The sequence below is a fragment of the Hypomesus transpacificus genome, chromosome 5 (genome assembly GCF_021917145.1).
Source record: "Hypomesus transpacificus isolate Combined female chromosome 5, fHypTra1, whole genome shotgun sequence".
In the NCBI taxonomy this organism is placed as follows: Eukaryota; Metazoa; Chordata; class Actinopteri; order Osmeriformes; family Osmeridae; genus Hypomesus; species Hypomesus transpacificus.
In genome coordinates, this window is record NC_061064.1 from 6055036 (window position 1) to 6080814 (window position 25779).

The 25779-nt window shown below is 45.1% G+C and overlaps 3 protein-coding genes across 5 annotated transcripts; 2 read left to right on the top strand and 1 right to left on the bottom strand.

Annotated features, from left to right (window-relative positions):
• LOC124467664 (syntaxin-1A) lies at window positions 1-21009 on the top strand. Of its 3 annotated transcripts, none has more exons than XM_047019996.1 (10): window positions 1-154; window positions 4327-4404; window positions 6598-6697; window positions 9212-9286; window positions 9473-9546; window positions 9767-9875; window positions 14663-14736; window positions 15100-15237; window positions 15410-15520; window positions 16879-18919. In XM_047019996.1, exons 1-10 carry the CDS (start codon window positions 125-127, stop codon window positions 16954-16956), a joined length of 867 nt encoding a protein of 288 aa, XP_046875952.1. In that variant the 5' UTR covers window positions 1-124; the 3' UTR covers window positions 16957-18919. The 3 variants fall into 3 exon arrangements, with proteins under 3 accessions (XP_046875952.1, XP_046875954.1, XP_046875953.1); XM_047019998.1 differs by lacking the exon at window positions 16879-18919 and adding an exon at window positions 20930-21009 and having other exon boundaries at window positions 26-154; XM_047019997.1 differs by having other exon boundaries at window positions 26-154; window positions 15410-16970.
• LOC124467665 (caspase-1-like) lies at window positions 19009-20564 on the bottom strand. The gene is made up of 2 exons (XM_047019999.1): window positions 20101-20564; window positions 19009-19786 (listed from the first exon to the last, which is right to left on the bottom strand). The coding sequence occupies exons 1-2, from the start codon at window positions 20105-20107 to the stop codon at window positions 19509-19511; spliced, it is 285 nt and encodes a 94-aa protein (XP_046875955.1). The 5' UTR covers window positions 20108-20564; the 3' UTR covers window positions 19009-19508.
• kctd7 (potassium channel tetramerization domain containing 7) lies at window positions 20675-25713 on the top strand. The gene is made up of 4 exons (XM_047019995.1): window positions 20675-21308; window positions 22009-22181; window positions 22416-22594; window positions 22963-25713. Exons 1-4 carry the CDS (start codon window positions 21012-21014, stop codon window positions 23337-23339), a joined length of 1026 nt encoding a protein of 341 aa, XP_046875951.1. The 5' UTR covers window positions 20675-21011; the 3' UTR covers window positions 23340-25713.
• The last annotated feature ends 66 nt before the right edge of the window (window positions 25714-25779 follow it).

The following is a 25779-nucleotide window of genomic DNA, read 5'->3' on the forward strand; positions in this document are numbered from 1 at the left end:
ACGCTACTCTCTCCCAGTCGGAAAATAAAAGGAAAAAATCTGACTCCAGCGCGGAGATTTGGAGCATCTACCTGTAGGTAGAGAAGTTATTTGGAAAGACTTGTGGTGAAGCCGTGTAGTCACAATGAAAGACCGTACACATGAACTTAAGGCTGTGAGTATATTCCTTTCATTTGAAATATTCTGGAGATCTGAAGCAAACGGTGGTTGAAAGCAGCCTGAGATTTTGTGTTGTAGGCTAGACTAGGTGCGCCTCACTTTTCAAAGGCAGATTGTCTCGAGCAGTCTTGTCACAGTGTGTAATTTCGATTATCGGCATTTTAGATCTGGAGACTATGTTCCAATATGTTAATGTCAAGTGCAACTTTTTAATGTTGCCATTATGGAGATGCCAAATGGGAGCGCAAAGGCCGATAAGGGACGGTTTAAAGGTGCACCTGTTACATTTATTGAGCTTAGACGTGATGATACATCTTAATCGCATCCAGCTATTGTGGACCCACGGTACATGGTTACTGAATTTTTAGTGTGCCTTCTGCGTGGGAAAATAACTTTAATTTGCAATCGCAATTTCTTAAATAGACTAAATTGGTTGTTCATTTATCCAATCCTCCCAAATGTAATTTAACTCTGTCTTGAAGTTATTTCTTTCAAGAGTCAATATTCGGCTAAAAGTAGACTTGTTTTTAAGAGGGTTGAATTAAGAAAATATGTTAAAACGAACCATCAGCTTTTTAATAGAGCCTGTATTTTAATACAATTATAATAATGCTTTTCTATTACGATTCAAGTCTTGCCACTAAACTGACATTTAATGCTACGTATACAGTAGTTATTCGTGTGTTAGCTAATATATTTGATTTTGAATTAATTTGATATTACTGGACCCTCACTTTCCAGCTGACCCTATAAACATGACAGATATATAATGCATACACACACACACATGTGCACACACACGCACGCACACACACGCACGCACACACACACACACACACACACACACACACACACACACACACACACACACACACACACACACACACACACACACACACACAGAGCTGGGACTGTGCCAGGAGGGTGGAGATGAGCCTGTGTAGCAGCTTGGTCATCAGTGGATGACAGTGTTTCACCTGGGTTCTCTGACAGCACTGACCAATCACGGTCATTCTCACATTCCTGCCATGGTGTGACCAAATAGTAGCCTGTTCAATGTGCCTCTATATCATATTCATGGGAAGTCGTTTGGTGTGTGTGTATGCACAACGATGTATACTGTACTACATACAACAGGGTTTTCAAGTCATTTTCTCTCATACATGAACACATATGTTTCGGTGTTTCATTCATCCATATTCCACTCAGGTTTTGACATTTGGAATCACCAATGCAATGTCATGAACCACAACTTTGCTGGACATCAACCATCACCCCAAACTTCACGTCCCCACTTCTGAAAAAGCCTGTCATTCCGCAAAGGCCGCATTGGCATTCATCCGAGATGCTGCAGAGTGCTGCTATTAGGAAAAGGCTATTACATACTGCGACTTGTCATGCTGCGTCTAGGCTATTACGGCCCCCAGAAGACGACAGCTTGACATGAAGCAAACCGAAGGCGTTAGTAGCTTTCCTTTACTCCCCCACTGTAGTAGCTTATCATTCAGAAAGCTACTTCCTGGGTGTTTTGGGGGGGCTTTTACTGTTACCCGTGTTTGTTTTAAAATTGAATTGTTTCGTTGCTTAATCCCTTTCTGCTATTTGTTTTGACTGTGGCGTCTGTTGTGTCTTATCTCTGTGTAGTCAGCAGCTGTTGAGGCCAGTGGGCCTGTCGTCAGATGCTTCGGCTCGCCTTGGGGGACATTTATGATGAAACACCTGCCCTGCACTGGAGATGCCCTGTGAGGTGCGGTGTGTTGGGCTCAAACGCACAGTGGGGCAGACAGGTTGGAGACTCGCGCGACAGCGTTCAGTGGCCGGTCCCCAAACGTCAGGCCTGGTGCTCAGACTCCGATCAGTGGACATGATTTGAGAAAGGGTTCATCCGATAAACTGGAGCTATAGTCATCGCAAGGACAGATCCAATACCGTTTTTTTTAAAGGTCTCCTTTAATTGGATCGGTGTCAAAATGTCCGATCCGATAGAAGGCTGGAAAGAATCGGCTTCCGTTCGATGTTACAACTTTGACGAGCGGGCTAGGGATGTGTGTAAGAGACAGCTAGCTCGTTAAGGTGGCAAGGGGTCATCCCTTCTCAGCTGGGGGGCGGATATTGGACTGGGTGGAAGGCGCTTCGGACTTTCTCCTTGGTCAGTCCTGATATCACCGGCTTGACTTGATCACCTGCCATGTGTTATCCAACACATCCCTGTGCCAGCAGTGACAGCTCTCTCCGAGCTGTGGATGAGTGTAAGGGGCAGATGGTGCTGAGTTAAACAGTGAGTCGGCGCAACAGCAGTCGTGAGAAGGCATGTTTTACCCGTCCAAGGTGGAAAGCTGGAGTGGGCGGAAAGGAGGGGGGGGGGGGGGGGGAAGAGGGGTACGTCAGGTGGTTCCTGCGTGCGTGATGTGCGTGGCCGTGTGTTGCTGATGGATTGTGTGTGTGTGGGGGGGGGGGGGGGGGGGGGGGGGGGCTCGTGCGTGGGCGTGCGCAAGCGTGCGGCGCTCTCGAGGGTGTGTGTTTGTGTGTGGTGAGGGGAAAGGCACTCATGTCATAGAGATAATGTGGTGTCAGTGTGGGCTGAAGGCTATAATGACTGTGGTGTAGGCCCACTCACAGATCGGAGGCTGGAGCTATTGTCTCCCTTCCTGAGCCCTCCCACAAATGTGTGTAGGAGCAGGATGAGTGTGCGACAGTGAAAAAGGTCCCCCTCCCTGGTGAGATTTGGCTTGATTGTCGTACCTAACGCCCTTATAAACAGCTGCTTTGGCTATTGAAAGTGAAGTGGTTTAGCCTGTTGCCTTGCATCTTTGTTGTTCTACCCAGGAGCCTTCTTCATTAGGTTATTTGTTGATGCAAATTCACAACAACAACAAAAGAAAAGAAAAAGAAAATGAGATTACAGCATGCTTTCAAGCTCATAAATAAAGCACCTCATTGCTTGTTTCCACATTACCCTCTCCGCCCACGTAAAATAGGATTCCATTTGCTGCATTTCCAGGGAATCATCAAATTATTCTGTTCTAACTGAATCCACCGTACTCTCTTTGAAGTTTCTTTCTCATTCACCGGTTGAAGCCATGGCACCATTACAGGAGAGCCTAGGAATCCATATCGGGAATCGGGCTAGTAATCAGAAGGTCGCTGGTTCGATTCCCGGCCATGCCAAAATGACATGGGGGCATTGGGCAAGGCACTTCACCCTACTTGCCTCGGGGGAAATGTCCCTGTACTTACTGTAAGTCGCTCTGGATAAGAGCGTCTGATAAATGACTAAATGTAATGTAAATTTCAATATAGATGACGAAAGGGGAGACATAAGGCAGGTGAGGCATCGTTCTCAATGTCAGCTCATTTGTGCAATACCTCAGTCCCATAGCACAGAAGCAAGGTATATCGTCATTAATATGCAACAAAGGTGCTTCCGGCAACCGTCGGCCCCCTCTGGTTATGAGGTCATTCTGCTTTTTTTTCTCCATATTTAATTGTGCTCCAACCCCTCTCTCTCCATGGCCCCCTTATTCCCTGGTGAGGTGTTAAACAGCCACCCCTCAGCTCTCTCTATTGTCTCAGGGACACCGATATACTAGGGTGTCATGTGCCATGCGCACTTGTCTCGTGCCCACACTCTGAGGCACGAGAAACGACACTCTGGATGAGGGTGAACCTTGACCCTGCTGGGCTGCAGCCCTCACCCCCACCCCCAACCCCCCAATCCCCCCCCACGACCCCCTCCAGGAGAGACATGAAACATTTATGGCTTTTAGGCCTCGGCATCCGCCCCCCAGCTGCCAAACCCTCCCTGGTAATGATAGCCCTTCAGGAGGCCCTGGGAGGCTCTCCCTCTATAAGCAGACAGCCGTCCTTGATTTCTCTCTTTTCGACACGATAAATTGGATCTGGTGTCATGTGCGTCCTTGTTTTTCCCCCCCCCCCCTTTCTTTTCCTGTTGCTATTCTTTCCTTTTACACTTGAATTGTAGGCAGGTAGTGTTGATGGCAGGGGTTCTGTTGAAGCACCGTGAATATTATGCAGCGTCAAAAGGCCTTTTTGCGTTTTCTCTCCGAAGCACCTCGTGTGTATTTCCTGAGTCATGCTGGTTTCACGACTTTTACTGGTGGATGAAAACACCAGACGTCTTCGTTTAATTTCCCTCTCGGTTTACAGGGCAAGGAGGCTGAGGAGGAGGACGATGTGGCCGTCGCCATGGACAAGGACAGATTCATGGACGATTTCTTTGTGCAGGTACTGTAAAGGCCTTGTTGACCCCTGTGTGCACCCTGTAGAAGCCTTGTCACATGTCTGAGTCTCCAGTACGTCTTCATCTTTGTTGGAGCTCCGTAAGCGAACGTCAGTGCCGAGCCTAGGGATTTAAGACTTCATGTCTTAAAACTTTTATATTGTAATTTGTCAATTTATATTGTAATTTGTCAATTTATATTTTATTTAATGCCCACTTTTTTTCTATTTTAGTGTATTCCACTTTTTACTGATAGTTTTAGTATTATTAGACCACGTATTTAAATTTAAGATTCCTATATGTTTATTGTATGCACCTTCCTGCCAAAGCAAATTCCTTGTCAGTGCAAACTTTCATGGCGAATAAATCCCATTCTGATGTCAGGACAGTGTGTCTAGCTCGTATCTCTCACTTTGAGACGTTTCCATGCACCTCTGTGGTTGTACTTTGTGACAGACATTTCTCAGTGAATACAAACTTAGTTAGGTGAACATTTATCGTCAATGTTTCAAAATGGTCAAAATCATCGACATATCAGTGTTTACAGGGTGTTCGGCCACCTAGCTCTGTCATCCTTTGAAAACTTGTCCGCACATACAGTACGAATGCCTGTATGAAAAAGGTAATTGAAAGTTCCACCCCATACATACGTGCAGTGATGACGGGTGGTGAGGATGTCTTGTTGAACCATTCCCAGTTCTAACACTTGTAGACAGTGTAGAAGCTGCCTTGCAACTCGGCACACTAGTTAAACAGGACGTGAAGCTGGATTGCCGGATGTCTCGCTTGCACTCTTTGAACTCTGAAGTCAACATATCTCTCTGCAAGCACTGTTTCCGTGCCCCCTAATTACACCGGCTCAGAGGCATAGCCTTGTACTTTCACAGCCCCTCCCGCAATCCCCCCATACCTACAGGATGAGAGCAGTCATCAAAGGACCATGGGACTGTGCGTGAAGATGCACTGATGCGATCATCAAAAACGTGTTAGCGTCTCGCTGCCGCTGAGACAAGCTAGCTTTGGTTCACATTAGCATGATGCACTATAGAACTAACCTGGGGATTTTTGATTTCTTCATGACTCAACTCCATAGTTGACGCATTCAGGTTGCCAATTCCCAGTTGCGGTTGTATGTTGAAGTAATTATAATAGTCTGCTGCAACTTTGATTGGGAAATGATTAACCACCATTGACTTTTGGTTTTCTTACTGAAAATAATAATATTTTTGAACTTGGCTGTAAGTATCTTAGAAACATTTCTACGAATTCTCAAGAACAATAGTCTCCATGGTGTGGTCAGGCAGACTTGAGCATTCCTGTGTAACAACTCCTGCACTCTCCTGGTTCACTGCATGGCTCATTGTAGTCTTCCAGGGACTTCCTCCATTTGATTCAGGACTCATTTTCCCATCAGGCAGCCCACATGCAGAGACTGAGCTCACGAGAACACATTAAACCAGCCCCCACTAAGCAGTTTCGAGCACTGAACCCCCGTGAGGACCTTTCCCAGACTACCTTAGCTTGATGTAGCATCTGTGCTAGCGTGGCACACACAAGTTGACGTAACCTATATCTCTCCTCTCTCCTACTTGCAAAGTGATATTTAGACCAGCTCCCCATGGAGACGCCACCATGCTTACATCACTGGAAATGAATGAACCAGGCGCTGGTAGAAGAGCTAAAGAGTCTGGGAGCTGGAATGGAATGGAAGGCCAATAATGGAATGGAATGAGGTCGATGAATTTTAGCAAGAAATATAGTATCAATAGAATTTCCTTCAATATCTGAACTGCTTTAGCAGTTAGCTATATGCTTGAGTCAATATCAAACAAACAAAAACGTAATATTATAGGATTGACAAACGATCTGCCTAAGATGAAAGTCGTCTTTTAGGTAGTAGGCGGATAATGTTCGTTTTATTGTGTGTAAATAATGGAAAGGATTTGGACGCATCTCAAAAACAGCAGAGGGTCTTGCATCTTTTTGGCAGACCCAAATGTGTGTGTTTTATTCGTGTTCATCGTACAGCGCTGTGTTCTCTCACACGCCGCGCTCCAAAGCTTCTCGCAAGTAGGGAAGAATCGTCTCGAAAACACAACTTTGTGCTTTCGGAAAACACAAGTAAATGAGCCTGTGCATGGCTAACCCCTGCTGCCTGAGGCCCGGCCGGAAGTTTGTAAACCTCTCTGTACGACTAGGTGGAGGAGATCCGAGGCTTCATCGAGGAGCTGTCAGAGAAGGTGGAGGAGGTGAAGAGGAACCACAGCGCCATCCTGGCCGCCCCCAACCCTGATGAGAGTAAGTCTCCATCCTCCTCTTTCTTCCTTTCTCTTGCTTTGCACTTTCTGGGATGAAAGGATGATAGACAGGGAGAGAGTGGGCAGTTGCTGCTTCAGGTCCGAGAGTGAAATGGAAGGAATTTTTGGTACGTGCACCTTCCCGCCCACACGAACAAACATGCACTCGCGCGCACACAGACAAAGGCATACACAAGCACACCTTACTCTTGTTGGAAGACATCTCTGATCCTCTCTTTTCATTAAAGCCCAGTCATAAATCAGGGTCTATATCAGTGAAAGGCCACACGGTCAAATGGCAGCTCTATATTACCCATCCACCCACCCTGTGTTCCACTGGGTTTACCCCTGTCCTGTTGGATGGAACGAACATAACACCCCAAGTCTGGCTGTCTAATGCAACTCCGTGGGAAAGTGTGATTCAGGAAAATTCTTGTTCTTAAATACCATGACTGTAACCTTCCATGACCCCAAAAGAAACACAATTTGCTTGCCTGAAAGGTCATTAGAAAGGTTTATCTGTGTGTAGAAACTGTATTCAGTGTCATTTTAATAGCGATATAAGTATTTCCTGCAATTTAACAAAAGAAACATCGCATCGCATATGGTTGTATTTGTTTTAAGTTGATATTTGTCTGCCAATTGAAAACCTACAGGAGAAGCCGTGGGAGCCTTAGTGAAACGATTAAACGTCGCCCAAATTGGTCCTTATTAGTTAAGAGATTGACTAATTGCCATTAATCTCAAGTGCATTCTGATTGCCTAGTCAGTTTTGACCTCACAGAGAGAGGTTAGTCAAAGGGGTCTGATAAGAACCACAGGAGTTAAGATGGTAAATAGAAAAAAGAAGTCCGCCATTTGCATACGATTCATATTCCTTGTCAGATACAGCGACGATGTCAAGTGAAATGTAAATTCTAATTATAGAACTCCTGTGGGCAATTTTCCCCCTGGATTGCATTTTGAAAGATACAGCACACACTCTCTCTCATTATGTCTTATTAGATTAATATTGCTGTAATTACCAAAGCACTCTATCGTACCGACTTTGTGCATCGTGATGGGTTCGAAAGTGCCCGTATTGAATCTGCAGTGCCATCGATGGTGGTTTCGACAGCGAGAGATTTTTTCAATCAGTTAATTTGTTTTGGTGTCATCAGGGAGAGGGTTTTCCTTTGGGGTTTATACAAAATTGAAGGCTGTGGTTCTGAAGACGGAATACATTTTCAGTTCTTCTCCTCGATCGAGTTCTTCCCCTCCCCTGAGTGTGAGGGGTTCCACACCTCACAAACATGGTTGCTCATGTGTTACCTCAACTTGCCGAACCTTGTTATCGGCTCGAAAATGACATCTGCTTGCAGGTGTCTTATTCAACACTCTGAATCAGATGACAGCCACGACACCGCTCTTCCACTTAACAGAGAACTGACAGTTGATATAGCTGCAACTTCATCCTTTAAAACCCCTGACCATGGGGCGTCATTGATTGAAGCCTACTCTGGAGGCATGACAAGGATGCAGGAAGATGATCAATGCAACATCGTTTTGTTTCGATCACAGTCCTGATGGGCGGTTTTCTCTGAAGCTGCACAGGTGCTCGTTGGAAACTGGATATCAAAAGTACAGCACAGTATAAAGTGTATTTCAATAGTTGATAGCTATAAATGATCTGGTTTGAACTAAGCCTGAGTACCAGACGTCTTTGTGCTCTAAGGTTCATTTGTCAATGCAGATTAAGAGAGCTCTGAATTAATATGGGTCGAAAAAAGGCCTTTTTAAATCTCACCACACACAAACAAACACTTGCTTGGCTGCCAGAAATGAGATATCAGGGTCAGATGGAATAAGATATATCAATCACAGTGGTGGCCTTTGACTGACTCACCACCCCCCCCCCCAAAAAAAAACAAAAAAACAATACCTGCACTTAAATGTACATGAGTGCAGTCCTGAACATTCCTCAATTTTTCTTTTTCTTCTTTCCTTTTTTGTCTCCACTCCATTATCTACCATCATATAATTTTCTGAGAAAATCAGGGCCTAATCAAATCAGAGGACAAGGAGAGTGAAATGACCGTATTCCTGTTCCAGTAGGTGTCTAGTAGAACACTGAGTGGGCTGGATCTAGGAGCTGGAGAGAAACTGGGTCACTCTTAACAGATCACGGCCAACCAGGACGGATCCGTTGTTGTTGGAAAAAACATGATTTGGATTAATAATCAAGCTATAAGAAGCATTGTGTGTATTTCTTCCTGAGGATGGCACTCTTGTGCCTCCACATCTTAGCATTCATGATGTTGCAGCATGTTGGAATAAAGCTTGCTTTTGTTTTGAATATAGTATAGGTTTGTACAGATAACAAAGACAAAGTTGTCCTCCAAGACAGCTCTTGTTCACTCTGGTGTGCAAAGCGTGGCAATTGTCCTTTCTTCAGTTCTGGCACCTTTTCTTCCTCTCTATTCCTCTATTCCAACTCTCAGTCTTTCATTCATTCACACTCCACTTCTCTTTGCAGAAACCAAGGCCGAACTGGAGCAGCTAATGACAGACATCAAGAAGTTTGCCAACAAAGTGCGCTCCAAGTTAAAGAGTAAGCTGTATGACGCACCCATCGGCAAATTCTCTGTTTATCACGTTCATGTCTAAACCCCCAAGCCCTATTCCAGAATCCATGTTTGTGATGACACCATCCAAGACCATCCAAAACCAATGTTAAAACCCTTTATTAGACCTTTGGTCGAAATAGTCAAGTGATTGTGTGTCTCATTTTCCTCAGGTATTGAACAGTCAATTGAACATGAGGAAGGGTTGAATAGGTCATCTGCAGACTTGAGGATACGGAAGACGCAGGTATGGCTGTAGTGACTGTCGATCACAGCGGTCGTCCACTGTGGTTTAGCGGTTTACGGTTTTGTGTTAGCAATTGGGCTAATTCTGGCTCCAATTCTGGCAGCGAGTTAATTTGCTCCTCTCAGTGGTATTCCAGGACTGGAGTTAGTCATGCCTTGTGTAGCTGCAATAAGAACATTTATTGTAACATAACTAACATCTGTTCTGGTTGCTCTGTCAGCATTCCACATTGTCTCGCAAGTTTGTGGAGGTGATGTCAGAGTACAACGCCACGCAGTCCGACTACCGGGAGCGCTGCAAGGGCCGCATTCAGAGACAACTGGAGATCAGTAAGTGTGTGTGTGTGTGTGTATCTAAATAAGATATGTTTCTCCGTGCACATCTGAGCCTGTGTTTGTGAGCGCACCCGTTTATGTGTATCTGTGTGTGTTTGCGTGTGTATGGCCATGACCAAACCCAATATGTGCCACTTGTGAGCAGAGAATCCAGATGAGTGCATTTGTTCCGTGCCTTGGTCCCTCATGGAGGGTTCCCCGTTGGAGCAGTCTCGACACTCGATTATAGCCTGCGAGCTGGATGTTAGGCTGCAGTATGCAATCAGACATTAGTAATAGACAAAAAATTAATTGATTGGATAGGTTTCGATTTTGAGTCATTCTATTTTGTTCAAATTTTTGTCTATTTACCATGTGTCGATTTTGTGGCAATGAAACACAAAACCGCTCGAAATGAACTCATGCAAAAGAATATGGGAAATTGTTACAATGCATAATTAAGTAGGTTGTTATGAGTTTCTCTGTCCTTCATCTCAATGTTGCCATAATGAGCCTTTTCCAGCGCAGACACAGGGACTTTATTCAAACAAACAGGGTTTAAATTCCGGATGTTTGGTTGAGGGGTTAGTGTGCATGCTCATTTGCTACCATATATTTACATGCGTAGGATCCATCTGTTCGCATGCATAATTCATGTGGATGTTTGCATGCGTGCTGGAAGACAGGTGGATCAACTTTTACGTGTAGTCATCTTTGATGGGGACGACCCATTGGTGATGTGTGTGTTGAACTGGTGTGTGTGTGAGTTCCACGCAGGCGTCGTGAGTTGTTTCATGTCTGCTTTGATGTCTTCTGTATTTGTTCAAACCTTTTAGTCTTATAATGGATGCTGTGTGTGTGTGGCTATACCTCCATAGCATCTCTGAGTAAGTCAGCTGCAGCCTCGATGCTACATTCAACGGTGTGCTAATCGATGGATTGGTGTGGCCAAGCCCAAAGTAGTAGCACACACTTTAAGTAGTTATTGGACATGAGTTCAATCGTGTAATCTCTTGAGATCTCACCACAAAATGGAAAAAATAAGGTCATACCAGTCAGGAAGTTCCCGCCAAAACCCGGAGAGGAGAGCTTACTCACATTGCCCTGGCCCTCCTCCATCTCTACAAAGACCTCCCGAAAGGGTTGTGCAAAAAAAACAATCTCCTCAAACGCACCGTCGACGCCACGGCGAGCAGGAGCTCTCCCTTAGCTCACATCAGCCAGGCTGTGTTTACAACTTCTCCCGACACTGGTCTTGTCTGACCGTCCCCCTGTTCCTAGATTACACAAGCTGGGAGATATCGTTTAGGTATGCTCTCCCTTTGTTCTTCAGAGGAGGGTGAAATGTCGGTTCAAACACACAATTCTGCCCTCTCAGATTCAGACTGGAGGGCAGTAATGAAGAAATCAACTCCAAGGGCTCGGCTCGCTGGGCGCGCTGGAGAAGAAGGGCATTGTGGGAAATCTCAGTAAACAAGGTCTTTAGGCGAAGCAATTCCAATATTCCTTTTTAATATCCTCTTTGAAATTAATTTTCCCCTTCGCACAGTTTAGACTGTTTTATCAGCCTCGGAGCAAACTTCCAACAGTTTCCTGTTTCCCACCGAACCCTGAGTTGGGAACGTCGCCGTCATTTCATCTCGGATCAACGTTAGTTGCGTGATTGTGCCCACAGGGTTTATTGAATAGAAGGTGATATAAACATTGAATGCATTGAAGCTATGAGTAAATGACAGGGGGCTGAAAATGGACCCTGAAATGATTACCGCTGATGAGACAAGCTGTAGGGAGGCTCGCCCTGGAAGCCCAAGAGTCCGTAGGTGAAAAATCCAATGTTGCTGGGAAATCATTCCGCCAGTCCCTGGGCCCCTTTTGAATGCTAAAAAGAGGCGTCCATCTTCCATCCGTCCATTTGATGCCTATTGGGATCGATTGCGTGCGAGTCTGTGCTGCTCTGCTCACCTGTCAAGTCAACGGAAGGGAGGCCGCAGCCATTTTCAAACCGATAAATTCAAACCGAGCTCTCTCGTTCGAATTGCCTTTGTTGTCATGCCGGGCAGGAATCTCCGATGCACAGCAACGCGTCGAGATAAGAGACTCTAAACCAACCCCCCCCCCCCCCCAGCCTCTCTTGTGCACAGTCTTAGTTATTCCTGTCCCCAGCCCAGTCTGTGTGGGAGTGAGTCTCTGACTCGATGCATGTGTGCGTTTCGGTGTGCACTCGTGCGTGTGTGTGTCTCACTGGGGCTTCTGACTCCCAGGTGAGCCACAGGTGTGCTGCAGCCAGGAAGTGCTAGCAGCGTTGAGTCAATATTTAACCAGGCAAAGCCACACAACAGGGCCGCAGCTGAGCCGGCGCGCACACACACACACGCACAGGAGACGGTAGTATCGCCGTTGGTCGTTTTACACTTTCACAGCCCATGCAGTATTACACACAGAGTAGCCCACATAGTCCACAGAATCTGTTGGCTTCAATCACTGTTGCCGTAGCACATTTTGTGCGTCTGTCTATCCATGAGCTGTCTTACCGGAGGTTGTAGCTCTCACGCACAATTGACCCTTCACCTGACATTATCTACCATCATATTATTACACCCCCTCCCCCCCGCCAGTACCTTCCAGAACAGCACTGGAGACTTCCATTTACCTGTGAGTGGGAGGGTGTGGAGGAAGGGAGGCCAGACTGCTGTTAGCCCTGGGTCTGGCTCATTGTGGCCCAGTGAGGGGAGAGGCAGGGAGGGGGTGGGTGTGTGGGCGGGTGGGTGGGTGCTTTAGGGTCTAGCCTTGGGGCCCAGTTGGAACCACGGGACTAGGGTTGAGCGGAATCATTTGTAGGAGATTTACCAATTGTTCTCACACGTTATGGAAATGCCTGCGCACACACACGTACACACACACATACACGCATACACGTACACACACACATACACACGCACACGTACACACACAAAAACACTTAAAGACACTGCAAAAATCGGGGTTTAACATTGCAACTCTACAATTGGATGGGTTGCCATGGTTGGGCAGCGACAGCAGCAGGTGTTTCCTAGTCCTTGCCAATCAGGAATGACTCACTCTTTCCTCCCCACGGCAATTAGAGAAGGGGTGGGACTCATTGACTTTGGCTGGGGCTGAGGGGTTAAGACGTACATGCAAAGTGTGTGTGTGTGTGGGTGTGTGGGTGTGTTTAGGTGTTTGTTTGCTTACATGCCTTCCCCACGCTATTGATCACAGCACATGCTGGCCTTTTTCACACCAACTGATAAATGTCTCGTTCAGTCGCCCCCAGTAGACAATGGCCCTCGCTCCCAGGCTGTGCTATCTATCTTCCACCACACAGGCAAGCAGACAGACAGGCAAGCAGGCAGGCAAGCAGGCAGGCAGGCAGGCAGGCAGGCAGGCAGGCAGGCAGGCAGGCAGGCAGGCAGGCAGGCAGGCAGGCAGGCAGGCAGGCATGGAATCACAGGGTCAGCCACTAAGGTTACCGACCAGAAATGTTCTTTTCCTCCACCATGAAAAGAGTCAATGACACCACCTAGCCAACAGGTGATCTCTCACTTCTCTGGTGGGACCTGTTGTGTAACACGGTAGTTTGAACCCCCCCCCCCCCTTCCACAAAAACAAAACATTTACCAATAAAATGCCTCCGATAGCTCTGCAACCCACTCTCGAATTCCCCCAAATGTGGAACTACGCTTTGGAATGAAACAGTAGACCCAACCGGCAGCCCACTCCATGCTGCCCTCCCTGTTGTTAAGAGAGCTCCTTCGAGCCGGTGGTTTTGAGCTGCTCTGATTGGGTGTTTGGGAGCAGGGCTGTGAGAGCAGGACAGAGACAGGGAGATGAGAGAGGCCAGTGTGTGATTAATCCCACAGTGACGCCTTTCTTCTCCACTCTCTTATCCTCCCAGCCTAATTGTCTGGATGGGGCTGTGGGGGCCTGAGCTGACAGCGCAATGTGTCGGCGCACGCACGCGCATACACACGCACACACACACAAGCACCATGCACACACTCACACACCATACACACGCACGCACACACGCGCACACACACATACATCAGCACACATCACACACACACTCAAGCATGCACCACACACACTGAAGCCCACACAAGGAAATGGCATACACACGCGTATGTACTAGACCTTCCCACACTGCCTACACACACACACACACACACACACACACACACATAGCCCACCCTGTTTGGAGGGTTCCACATGCAGATCGTCATGAAGAGGTGACATCATGCAGCCCAGCAACATGTGTCTGGAGCCAAGGGAGCTAGATGGAACATTGTATGTGGGAGGGGGATTTGTGGGTGTGTCTGCGTGTGTGTGTGTGTGTGCGCGTGCATTTCTTGACATTTACATTTACATTTACATTTAGTCATTTAGCAGACGCTCTTATCCAGAGCGACTTACAGTAAGTACAGGGACATTCCCCCCGAGGCAAGTAGGGTGAAGTGCCTTGCCCAAGGACACAACGTCATTTGGCGGGGCGGGGAATCGATCCGGCAACCTTCCGATTACTAGCCCGACTCCCTCACCGCTCAGCCATCTGACTCCCTGACATGTCTGTGTTTTAGCCGACCTCAGTACCAGCCGATACAATGACTTCATGGGCGACTTTCTTCTGAATCGCTTTTAAAACGAAGGTCATTTCTTTCCTGATTCGTTTTCTTTTCCGCATTCACCAACAACTTGCTTTTCCAACCGGTATTAAGAAGACGATCTAGAATGGGAACATTCTGGTGTTGAGAGACACAATCTGTGGCTTGTCTTTGTCCCTGTAGCTGGCAGAAACACGACCAATGAGGAGTTGGAGAGCATGCTGGAGAGCGACAACCCTGCCATCTTCACATCGGGGGTGAGAGAACCACACACGCACAAGCAAGCGGGTACACACACACACACACACGAGTATACACACACTAAAAGGACACATTCTAGCACACTGAAAAGGCACCGCAGACGTGCGCTACTCTCAAAACGTGAACCGGCGGACTTTCTTCTGCGTGTGACACGCACACGCATACACACTTCAGGCACTCAGGACAATACTGTTGCCCGTGACTTGTAAGCCAAATCCACTGTGGTCAGACGAGAGTATTCTCAACACCGATGAGTTGAGTCGACTTGCGTGTCTATGTTTGTGTGCGTCGGTTCGTGTGGAATAGATTGGCTCTCCACATTCGGCCATGTTTTTGACTCCAACTTTCCCCTGTCCCAGATCATCATGGATTCCAACATCACCCAGCAGGCCATGAATGAGATTGAGACGAGACACACGGAGATCATTAAGCTGGAGAAAGGCATCAGGGAGCTCCACGACATGTTCATGGACATGGCCATGCTGGTGGAGAGCCAGGTGGGACTCTTGCATGTGTACACACACACACACACAGATACCTGCATCGGCAGACACCACTAACTCCTCAACCATGGTTCACGATCATGATGATGACGATATTAACCTCAAACCCTGGTCCTATTCTGTCTCTCTCTCCCTCTCCTTCCCTTTCGCTCTCTCTCCCTCCCAGGGAGAGATGATAGACCGTATAGAGTACAACGTGGAGCACTCCGTGGACTACGTGGAGCGGGCCGTGTCTGACACGAAGAAAGCGGTGAAGTACCAGAGTAAAGCCAGGAGGGTGAGTCCCATGGGGCTGAGTGCCATCCCGCTGCATGAGCCTTAGACGTGGCGCTAACGTGACACCAAACACGCTAACGTCGTTGTGCCGTATAGTCAATGCCTGCTTAGCCTGTCTTTATCAAAAACCGCTAACGTCCAGAAGGAGAAAGAGATCGTTTGCCTGTGGGATTCGATTCCTAATCGATACAGCCCGGCCTGTATCCCTCCCTCCCTGTAATAGCAGTGGTCTAACGTATCGGCTAGTAAGCTATCAGCGTCTATAATATGTATTAGAAGCTAGCGCCTCAGAGAAACCCAAGCTTGCCTTGCCTCCTGCTTTTAACCGGATCCACTCAGAGTCTTAGTGGCAGCATTCTGACTGGAATGGTGCTCTTAGCAAAGTCATTCACTTTACTCATCTCCGGTGCTGGACCCGGTCCAATTTGATTGGCTTTCAAATTAGACAGTGAATAAAACTGGACTAGGCTTTTTATTCCACATAATGAGTTTCGCCTGCCGCCAATGACTAGAACAAATGTCTGTGAATTGAAGGTAAGTCAGTGCGTAAGAATTTGTATTCAGGTGTGCAGCCGTTAACCTGGAGTTACCCAGCCATGTTAATATTAAAGTCATGCAGTTCATTTAAAAGTTGTATGCACACTCTAAGCTACTTGGGAAACTCATCAATATTGAACCGCAAGAGACCTCTTGAATCTGGCTTTAGATCAGCGTCTATGGACAGCTTATTATCCTTTTCCTTCATGCTTTTTGGTAGATGGAGAAAGTCTGGTCAATATCGCCTCCCAGTGGTCATATGTGGGCCTTGCATGCCATTTAGGCTTAGTAGTATTTTCTATAAGAGAAAAATGTTTGGGAGGAAATGACATTGCATGGTAAATGCTAATTATCTAACAATTGGACTTCATGCAGTTATGTATTATACTGCATTTTTATACTATATTGTCAATCCCTTTTAAACTCCACACAGATAGCTATGTAGCTAATCAAGTCATATGTGGAGTTGTCTACTAGTCTATTGAATGATGCATGCAGTGTGTGCCATTGTGTGCTTTGTGCTGCATGTGTTTGCCCTCCCACCGAAGGTTAATACAGAAATCTGTAAATCTGGAGATTTGCATGAGCGCGCAATGACATTGCGTCTGATTATCGGTGCTCATGGTGCTAAAGAGAAGGTATAAGAAAACACAGTGGACAAGAGGTTTGACGTTGAACTGGATTCCTGTTGGCAGGGTTGTTGTGATGTTCCTAACATTCAGCTGACCTGTTTCTTCTTCTGCTCCCCTTGCTGCGTGGACACGCTGTCGTATACCCTGCTTGTATCTTGGTTTGGATCTGAATCGTAATCCGATCATGTAGAAGAAAATTATGATCATCATTTGTTGTGTGGTGCTTTGTATTATTATTGCCGCTAGTGTTGGTGGTAGTTTAGCGTAGAACACACAGTTACACACTCACACACACACACACAGTTACATTATGTGGACACAATTGCCATTGCAAACAATTACACACACAAACGCACAAATCCAAATACACGCTTACAATGACAGTCACCTAATTAAACACACACACAATAATGCACGATTCCACACACAAACACACCACAGTGTATGGGTGTGTACTTATGCATGAGCATCTTTTGTAAATACGTGGTTTCAAATGTGTTATTGTAAGTTGGATGTAGAATACTTTAAAATGATGTTTTATGATGTATTTGTGGTTTGATTGTAACAGGAATGGGGACATTAGTGATTTTGACAACGGTACTGTAACTCTCACATTCCAATTGAAAATTGTGCTTAATTTCTTTCTTTTTTGTATGTCCAATTAAATGGCCTCTTTTGACTTTTGACGAATGAGGTTGACCTTTCCCTTTACCCCGAAAATACCCCAAAGGTCAATAATTGAAATCAGATGAACGTTAGCAAAATGCAGTATGTGCGTTGTTATGTGTGTGTGTGTGGCAGTTGACATGTCTCCACATGCCTATCCAGGTACAGCTCTTATACAGTATTACATGTCGTACTCCGTAACTACTGGTGTGGAGAAACCTGTCCAGACACCTGCCATTCCAGCTCCACTCACCACCTCTATCCTCAAAGCTCTCATTTCCGGCTTTACAAGACGAGCAGCTCTCTGGCAGCTCCTATGCTAGTCTGGCTGGTCTGTAGCGCTTGTTCCCTCCCTCAGCCGAGGAGAAATGTTCCTGCTGTCTCATGTGCTCAGCTGCTCTCTATGTCTTTATATAGCTCTGCCACTGCACTCCTCCGGGAGGTGGGGCCACACTGCTGGGAGGAAACACTGGAAAAGATGCAGCCGGTTGCTCTTGCCGATTGCAGACTGGGAGCTAGTTACAGTGTATGTAGCGTTTCACACTAGGTGTGACGGTTGCTTCCTGTTTTTCCGAGAGGTTAGTACACCATTTATCCCTCGTGTGTCACCCAGCCCTCAGTGGAAACGTTCCAAATCAAAGTTTTTTGAGTTGCAGAATATCCCAGACGGCCAGACCATCAAATAGATACTTGCCCGTATAGTTACAAGATACGAATAAATGACAGGTCAAACACGGGGTGTAAGTCTGAGGTCACTACTAATACTAGATCATTTAATGGAAGCTGCAAGCCTGGAGAACAAGAAGATTGCCTGCATTTAAATGTGAGAAGAGATAACAGGCGTCCTGCGCCGAATAATGATCGTCTGAAAACCGTTTGTCCTTCTCCGCTCAGAAAATGTGCAATTAACTGCAATTTTAATTGGACAAGGAAGCAGAGCGTGTGTCAACTCTGCCTTCGCTGGGGAAAAGGTTGTCATCAGGGCCTGTTGCGTCCATATTAGCAGCTGTAAAGTGGCCTGATAACGTACATGGTAGCTAGCTGTCATGTATGCTCTTGAGAGGAAAGAACACCACGCTATCGTAGCTCACATTTACCATGTTTGATCCCAGTCTTTGCAATTGGTCATAATTGCTGCCGCTTAATGCTATAATGCAGTTACCTATGCTGTAATCACTTTCTTGTTACTGTTGACGTTATAATAGCACATAGAAGCTATATTAGCCAGCAATAATCTGTTTATTTCTCTTTTAGTCTATGCGCCTTATATGGTGGTGTTACTCGTGGCAGATCACGGAATGTTCCATATTTCTAGCAACGGGGGGCATCTCACAACTGGGGAGATGTGAGAGAAACTGGGTCAACAAATGACACGAAAGACTCAGGAGGACAACAGTGCAAACCCACTGTGCCATCCTATGGGGGACCGCAGCCCACTTTACTGCACCATTAACAGAATATTGATGTATTCAATATCATTATTACTCAGTGAGGGACAGTTCTTTGTTGCTTTCTAGTTGAACTTGGAAGTAGTTTACTGTGGAAATATCATGCTTCCTTGTCAGAGATTTACCACAGAATTGGTGAGCTTAACAAATCTGTACAATACAAATATAGCAGGGGAATCTCTTTATCAGCAAAATTACAACAACGGTCAGCATTAAAATGTGTTCTTTATTCAAAATGTTTATGAATGTAGAATGATTTATGAATATTCAAATCATTTCACATTTTACAAATATTGATGGCCAAGATTCAAAAACACAATAAACATTAAAGAGCATATATGGTAGTTTTAGGGTTGGGGGGCAACATGAGCCGATCTGACAGGGACCTGCACACATAAAGGGCATTAGACAGGGTAATCAGCGGGGTAACACAAAACAGGTGGTGGAAATGATCGAAGACAAAACGAGTTGTAACCCGCACATGGAATCTGCCAGACCAACACAGACCCAACACCCACAAGGGAGGAAGACAGAAAGACAATCATGACACCATGACTGTAAACCAAGGCCTATTCAGATTGACAGGCCTACAGAGGACAGAGGGATTTCTCAAACTGAATTAGGATGGAGAGCTACACACAATTTGCATTTAAATCTGGTTGTGAGGTTAAATTTCATACCTAGTTTATTGTTTCTCTCAATGGCATCAAACAGGCCTGGGGTGTAGTTGAAGCTCATTGTAAAGGGTGCCATCTATATTCTGGAATCTCGCAAGGAACGTGTCGCAGGCTGCATCACCCTTCCTCAACACGGCGTCTATGATGTGGCGAGCCTTTTCCGCCCTCTGCTTGTATTCCTCCTTGATGTCTTCCACTTCGGCTGTATTCAGCACCCGTTCCTCCTCGAGGTAGTCCAACAGTTGGTCCATCACGGCTTTCGACACCTTTTCAACAAACTTCGTACGAACCCCTCGGAGCTCAAGTGCTGTTGTTAAACACAAACATGCCTATTAGACAGAGGTTATCTTGAATTCAGTGTGTCCCTAATTAACGTTTAGAATTTATATGGCCAATTTTTCAAAACATAAAGTACAATTTTCGAAGGATGTATAGATTATGTTATATGTAATGTAAAAAAAGAATGTGACCAAATAATTAGGCTAAACCCTCACTATGGCTTTAAAATGATTGAATAAACTGCAAAAGCCAGGCGCATGTTGTGCTTCTAAAACTTAAACACAAACTAAAAATACTAACTGACGCACAAATGTCGACTGCAATGTCGCTTCCTGCGATTACCTGCCATTGTCGAAACTTCTTTGATGAAAAAGAGAACGTGGAATGCAAATTGTTGATGCGGTGCCAGTATAGTTTTTGGTTTTGTTAATCTATTTTCGCACAAGTGACATTTGTTATTGCTCACTGGTGTATTCCAGTTGATAAAAAGAATAACAAAAGGAGAGGAAATTACAAACCAGCCCCACTATTTTCCCAATAGCTTATAGCATATTCCTACACTTCCCGCGCGGTATAATGAAAGTGAAAGTCCTCAAGTTCAACACTAAACAATAGCCTACTTAAAATGGGAAATAAATGTAAATTTTCATTAAAGTGATAACATTGAGATATTATCTAGTGCGAAATTAATGATCATGATAGGCGACAGCAGCCTATTGTGGAAAATGTTCCTAACAATCTTGTCTTGATCAGGCTAAGATTAAGAATAGTTCAAATACTACAAAATGTGTTCTGCAAGACTTTTCTTTTCTTTTTTTCAACAGCAAAGATAACGTTTTTCTATTGGTCGGGTTTAGGACGTACGCATATCGTGAATTCTTGGACGAATCTACGTATCAAACGTAGCCCCATCCGCTGTGGCAGTTCAGTGGATGTAGCCTATACCGTGGGCGTACAGCATTTTGTGGTTGTGGCCGTAGCCTACCTAATGTGGGCTTCTCCTCGGACTCTTACATTTGGACCTGCGGTATTGCAATATGTCAGAGTACGTCAGCGCAAGTCCAAGCAAAGTAAAATAGGTTAACTTACGGCAAACCTACTGCAAAGATACAAGCTGTTTTGACAGGTCACACCTCCAGGTAGATGACATTGTTATTCTCTCCTTCACTAGCAAACGTAGATTTTGTTTTATCCTCTGCATTTGGATCGAGTTCACCTGACCCTCTGGCCAGTCGCGGACCTGGTGTGTGTGCATGCAGCAGTATGGATCAGACGAGGCTTCTAACGGAGAACGTCCACCGGTCTCTTTCAATATATCGAGCCCGTTACCCGTGGCTACTTCACGGGTAAGGAGGTTCGCTCAGGAGAGACGAGCGCTCCCTCAGCCGAGAGTGATGGTGGTATTCTCGGCCGCAAGTGAGACTGATAAACCAGGCGATGCGATGTCGAGTTTGGACTCTGCAGAGGATGATTTCCGAAAGCCAGCTACCCCCGCACCAAACCTCAACCTTGGCAAGTCTCTCCGTTCCACCCTTAACGCATCTGAAGAGGTAAGGATGGGCGTTTGTTGTTGTTTATTCTAGCTGCTGTCTAAAGGGGATTAAATGGTTTACTGTGAGTGCGCTGGTCATTGCCAAACTGTTAAAAACATCGCCATCTCTGTCGCTCTCCACCGACATTTTTTTCACCATGTGTAGCCTATTTCTAAATATGTTGGTTACATATATTTCCATTGCTTTCCTTCTTCAAGTAAATTATATTGATCTGTCTCCACAGGCAACAGATGATCTATCCGAGTAGCTCTTTCTTTCGTGGTCTTTATTTTGATTGGTCCAGCACCCCATATAAAGCGCTGGTCCCCTGTCCTAATTGGCTCCTTTTCAATGTAGCTCTCCTGGGATTGACCCTCTGTAATCGTGTCTGGGGAAACCCATGCACACAGTGTCATGCGTATTGACATGCGGCGGATATACTCAATATGTCCTGTCGAGATTTGGCCTGTGATTAGAATAATATCCTTAGTTGTAAGCCTGTAATTGCCATGGGTTATTAATAGCACAAGCATGTAGTCAAGATGATCTAAAGTGACAAAGGACATCCAGGCCATGGGAATCAAAGTAATATTTTGAAAGGAGTGTCTTTCGGCATCTGTTACCTATCTGACAGATAATGAGTGCTGCTGCAGGCCCTAGTAAATGTGTCACATTGTCTCCAGACCAGTAATATAATGTTCTTCTATCCAATCACCAGGAGTTTCCTGAGGTAATCCCTCTTAATGTGGGAGGCACCAACTTCACCACCAGGTTGTCGACTCTGCGGCGATATGATGACACCATGCTGGCAGCAATGTTCAGCGGGCGTCATCACATTCCACGCGATGCTGAAGGGCGCTTCTTTATCGACCGCGATGGGGCGTACTTCGGGTGAGGCCTATTCTTCATTCAGAAAAAAATAACATTGTAAGTATTGCCTGTTATTTTAATGGAAGTTGGGGCATCTACCGACTCTGTTCTGGCAAAGAAGTGTCATCGCATAATTTCTAAGAACCAGACGACAGAGGGTAGGATTTCGTTTCAAGTATAAACTGACTGAACCTTGAGAAAACGGCATGGTGTGTGTATGTGTGCATAATGTGTGTGCTCGCTCCCCGGATACAGAGACATCTTAAACTTCCTGCGAGAAGGTGAACTACCTCAGAGAGACCGTGTGAGGGCGGTGCACAGAGAGGCTCAGTACTACGCTATTGGTCCTCTGCTGGACAGCTTGGAGGACGCTCAGCCACTCACAGGAGAGAGAGTTCGCCAGTCCTTCCTTGATCTGATGCCCTACTACAAGGGTGACTGGCTCTCCCCACTCTCACACACTGAACAAGCAGGGTGGTTTAACCTGTACACCTTTCGGCAGATGGTAACGTTGCAGCCACATTTACCGTATACAGCACATTTGACAGAATGCATTCTTTTGATCAAGAGCTAAAAATGACACCTTTGATGAACTAAACCGGGTCATGTTGCTCCCTCTGCACTGTGTAAAATTGCAACGACATGCTTTATTTTCCCTGGCATTAGGGACTGGGACAAATGCCTCCTCGTTCTGTTGAAATGGAGATGCATTTTATATGGATAAAAAAAGGCGCACAAAGAGCAGTCACAATTGCAAGTAAAATACCGTACTTCAGCCCTAAACTGAAGTTCTTCTTCCCAGACAATCTGGAGCGCATCGTGGAGATCGCCAAGCTGCGGGCCATGCAGAGGAAGGCGCGCTTCGCCAAGCTGAAGATCTGCGTCTACAAGGAGGAGATGCCCATCACGCCGTACGAGCGCCCGCTCTTCAACTCGTTGCGCTTCGAGCGCACCGAGAGCGAGGCCAAGCTGTTTGAGCACCACTGCGAGGTGGACGTGTCCTTCGGGCCCTGGGAGGCGGTGGCGGACGTTTACGACCTCCTCCACTGCATCGTCAGTGACCTGGCGGAGCGCGGCATCACCGCCGACCAGCAGTGCATCGGCGTTTGCGACAAGCACCTCATCAACCACTACTATTGCAAAAGGCCCATCTACGAGTTCAAGATCACGTGGTGGTGAAGGTGGATGAGGCTTGTGTCATCGCCGCGTGAAGGAGAAGTCTCATTGTGGTTCCGATGAGTCAGGAGGTGGACAGTGAGTTTGCGAGGCCTTTGTTTCCATCCTGATCCTATTAGCCAAGAGTCATCAGTGACATCACCCTCTTCGTCGAGATTTGAAACCGACTCTTTGAAACCGATGCTGCTGAGATTGTTGACAGGTGAGATTATGGCTTTGACGCTTGAATTTTCTGACCCAATCGCTCGATTTTGTTTGTTTGTTTTATTCGTTGCCAACATTTACCCAAGTCACAGTAATGGCAGCGTACTTTTTTGCTGATTTTATTTCATTAAACTCTGGGAGTTTTTGTGCACCTTCAGGCATTAGCTTGTGAACTGTCCAAGGTTTTTCTTTTATAAAAGGGTAACATTGATTTCATTTTGTGTCTACATGTTATTCTATTCCCTTTGGCTTTCACCGTCCTTTTATGAAGTTTTTCCTGGTACAGTATGTGATCTTGGTTACCTTTGGTAGCTAAGGAGAGCCCTCACAACTGAACTGGATGCAGATTAACAAGCTGCTGAGATATTTTCCATGTACTGTAAATAGCTACATGTAAATGTTTATTTTTGTTACTTATACTGATTCTGTCAATGCTTTTTCACCTAATTAATTAGGATTTAGATTTTGTCAGGTCATTAATAATGTGTAGCTTGTCTGTCTGTGATTAGCGTGTGTCAAAAAGTCTGAACTCAACACAATTAAGTTTATGGTGGTTCAATAATCGGTTGTTGAACTACCATAGTGAATGTGTGTCACAGTTGTTTTGACAACTGCTTATTTTGAAGTGCAGTGGTCATTTTATCCTTCTCTGAAAACTGTACACTGACTTCAGAAAAATTCATTCATTTTCAGCCAAATTCTACACATCCTGTGCAACATACTCTTTTTATCATTTCCGTTTTGGAAACCCAAAGGAAATTAGAGAGTTGAAAATGAAGTAGGTTAAAGAGCAAGGGCTAGGTTATCTGACCTTGATTGGTTTCTGTGAGATACCAAATTACAAAGTTGTTTAACTGAACATTGAAAACAATGCATGCGCATCCTGCTTAAGATGATCTCAGAAACAGACTTTATAGATCACTTCTGGAAACAGTATTTCTAGGTTACCTAGATGGAGTGTCTTCTCACAAGCTCACAGTAGGAGAGATCTAAAAACATCAACTTCTCTGTAAAAGAAGAACATCACACATTCAGTGGTAACATCTTTGGGTCATAGAGGATCAGTACATTCCTAAATTGAACAGATTTTGCTGATACGTTGCATGTATCTATTTGCCGCAACATATAGTACACTAATTTGACCTTCTTTAGCAGCATGGTATGGATAAGCAGTTTCATATGGTCATTTTATATAATGTTTTTACTGATATATTAGAATTTCTGCTTAAGTGCCTTTGATTAAGGGCATGACAGTTTCTCAAACAAATAGTTTAATAAATCAAGAATCACCTGACCACAAAATAGTTTTTCTTTCTGGACATGGGGACTACGCAGTCACTCTGTCCTTGTTACTCTGTTGTGTTTAGTCATCTAATAAAATGGTTTAAAATGTTAGTCCCAATAGATTGTATGATGTCAGGATATATCCTTCGAGGGCTCGTGATCAAATGATGATGTGCAATTTCCTGTGTGCAACACAGTGTTTTCCACTTTGAAGGAAGAACCCATCAATGTTATGTTAAAAATATTTATTTACCGTGTAGTTATACATTTAAAGACAATTAGAACAAAACACATGAAGGTGTACTATGTTATTGGTTGTCAGATTTCCCAGACATTTCTTGTTGTGTTCTTGTTCTGTGCAATCAATGTCATGTTATATGCAGGTTTCAGTTGGGACTTATTTGATCCCATTTCCCCTTCGTTTATCAGGATTAGATTGCTAGTCAGTAGACAAGTGTTCAAGATCCCCATTTCTTGCTGTTAGGTGTCAATTTTAAAATCATATAGAGGGCTCAACTGCCTGATTTGGGATGGAAATAAAGTTGTATTTATTTATTTAAATGTTTAAGGCATTAAAAACATAATGATTGTTATTTGCACATTTTAAAATTACAACCTTGGCTGGTGAATGTCTATTTGCAGATTCCGTAGGTGGTCCAGTAAAAACCTGGCTGCTCCTGGCATGGGAGAGTTGAAAAAAAAATGCACAGCTTGACTTACTGCAGTATTAAGTTGGCAAGAATACTATCTTGTTTTAACATACTGTTGCATTATTTGTTGTAATACTATGCTGTACTGTGCTAATAGTTATGTATATTTTATGTTTTTTTATAATAAGATTCAAATACAGTTTGCCTTAGTCTGTACATTGGTCCCTGAAGTCATTTTTTCCTCCAGTCAATAAAATTCATATTTTATACTGATCACTTCATCAATTAACACACAGTGCATGGAC

Bases quoted from the DNA above. Each gene is read 5' to 3' on its own strand.
- LOC124467664 (XM_047019996.1), top strand. From the start codon at position 125: ATGAAAGACCGTACACATGAACTTAAGGCT. The intron at 9,547-9,766 runs GTATGGCTGTAG...TTGCTCTGTCAG, and splicing joins TGAGGATACGGAAGACGCAG to CATTCCACATTGTCTCGCAA. The intron at 14,737-15,099 runs GTGAGAGAACCA...CCCCTGTCCCAG, and splicing joins CTGCCATCTTCACATCGGGG to ATCATCATGGATTCCAACAT.
- kctd7 (XM_047019995.1), top strand. From the start codon at position 21,012: ATGCAGCAGTATGGATCAGACGAGGCTTCTAACGGAGAACGTCCACCG. The intron at 22,182-22,415 runs GTGAGGCCTATT...CCCCGGATACAG, and splicing joins CGCGATGGGGCGTACTTCGG to AGACATCTTAAACTTCCTGC. The intron at 22,595-22,962 runs GTGACTGGCTCT...TCTTCTTCCCAG, and splicing joins TCTGATGCCCTACTACAAGG to ACAATCTGGAGCGCATCGTG.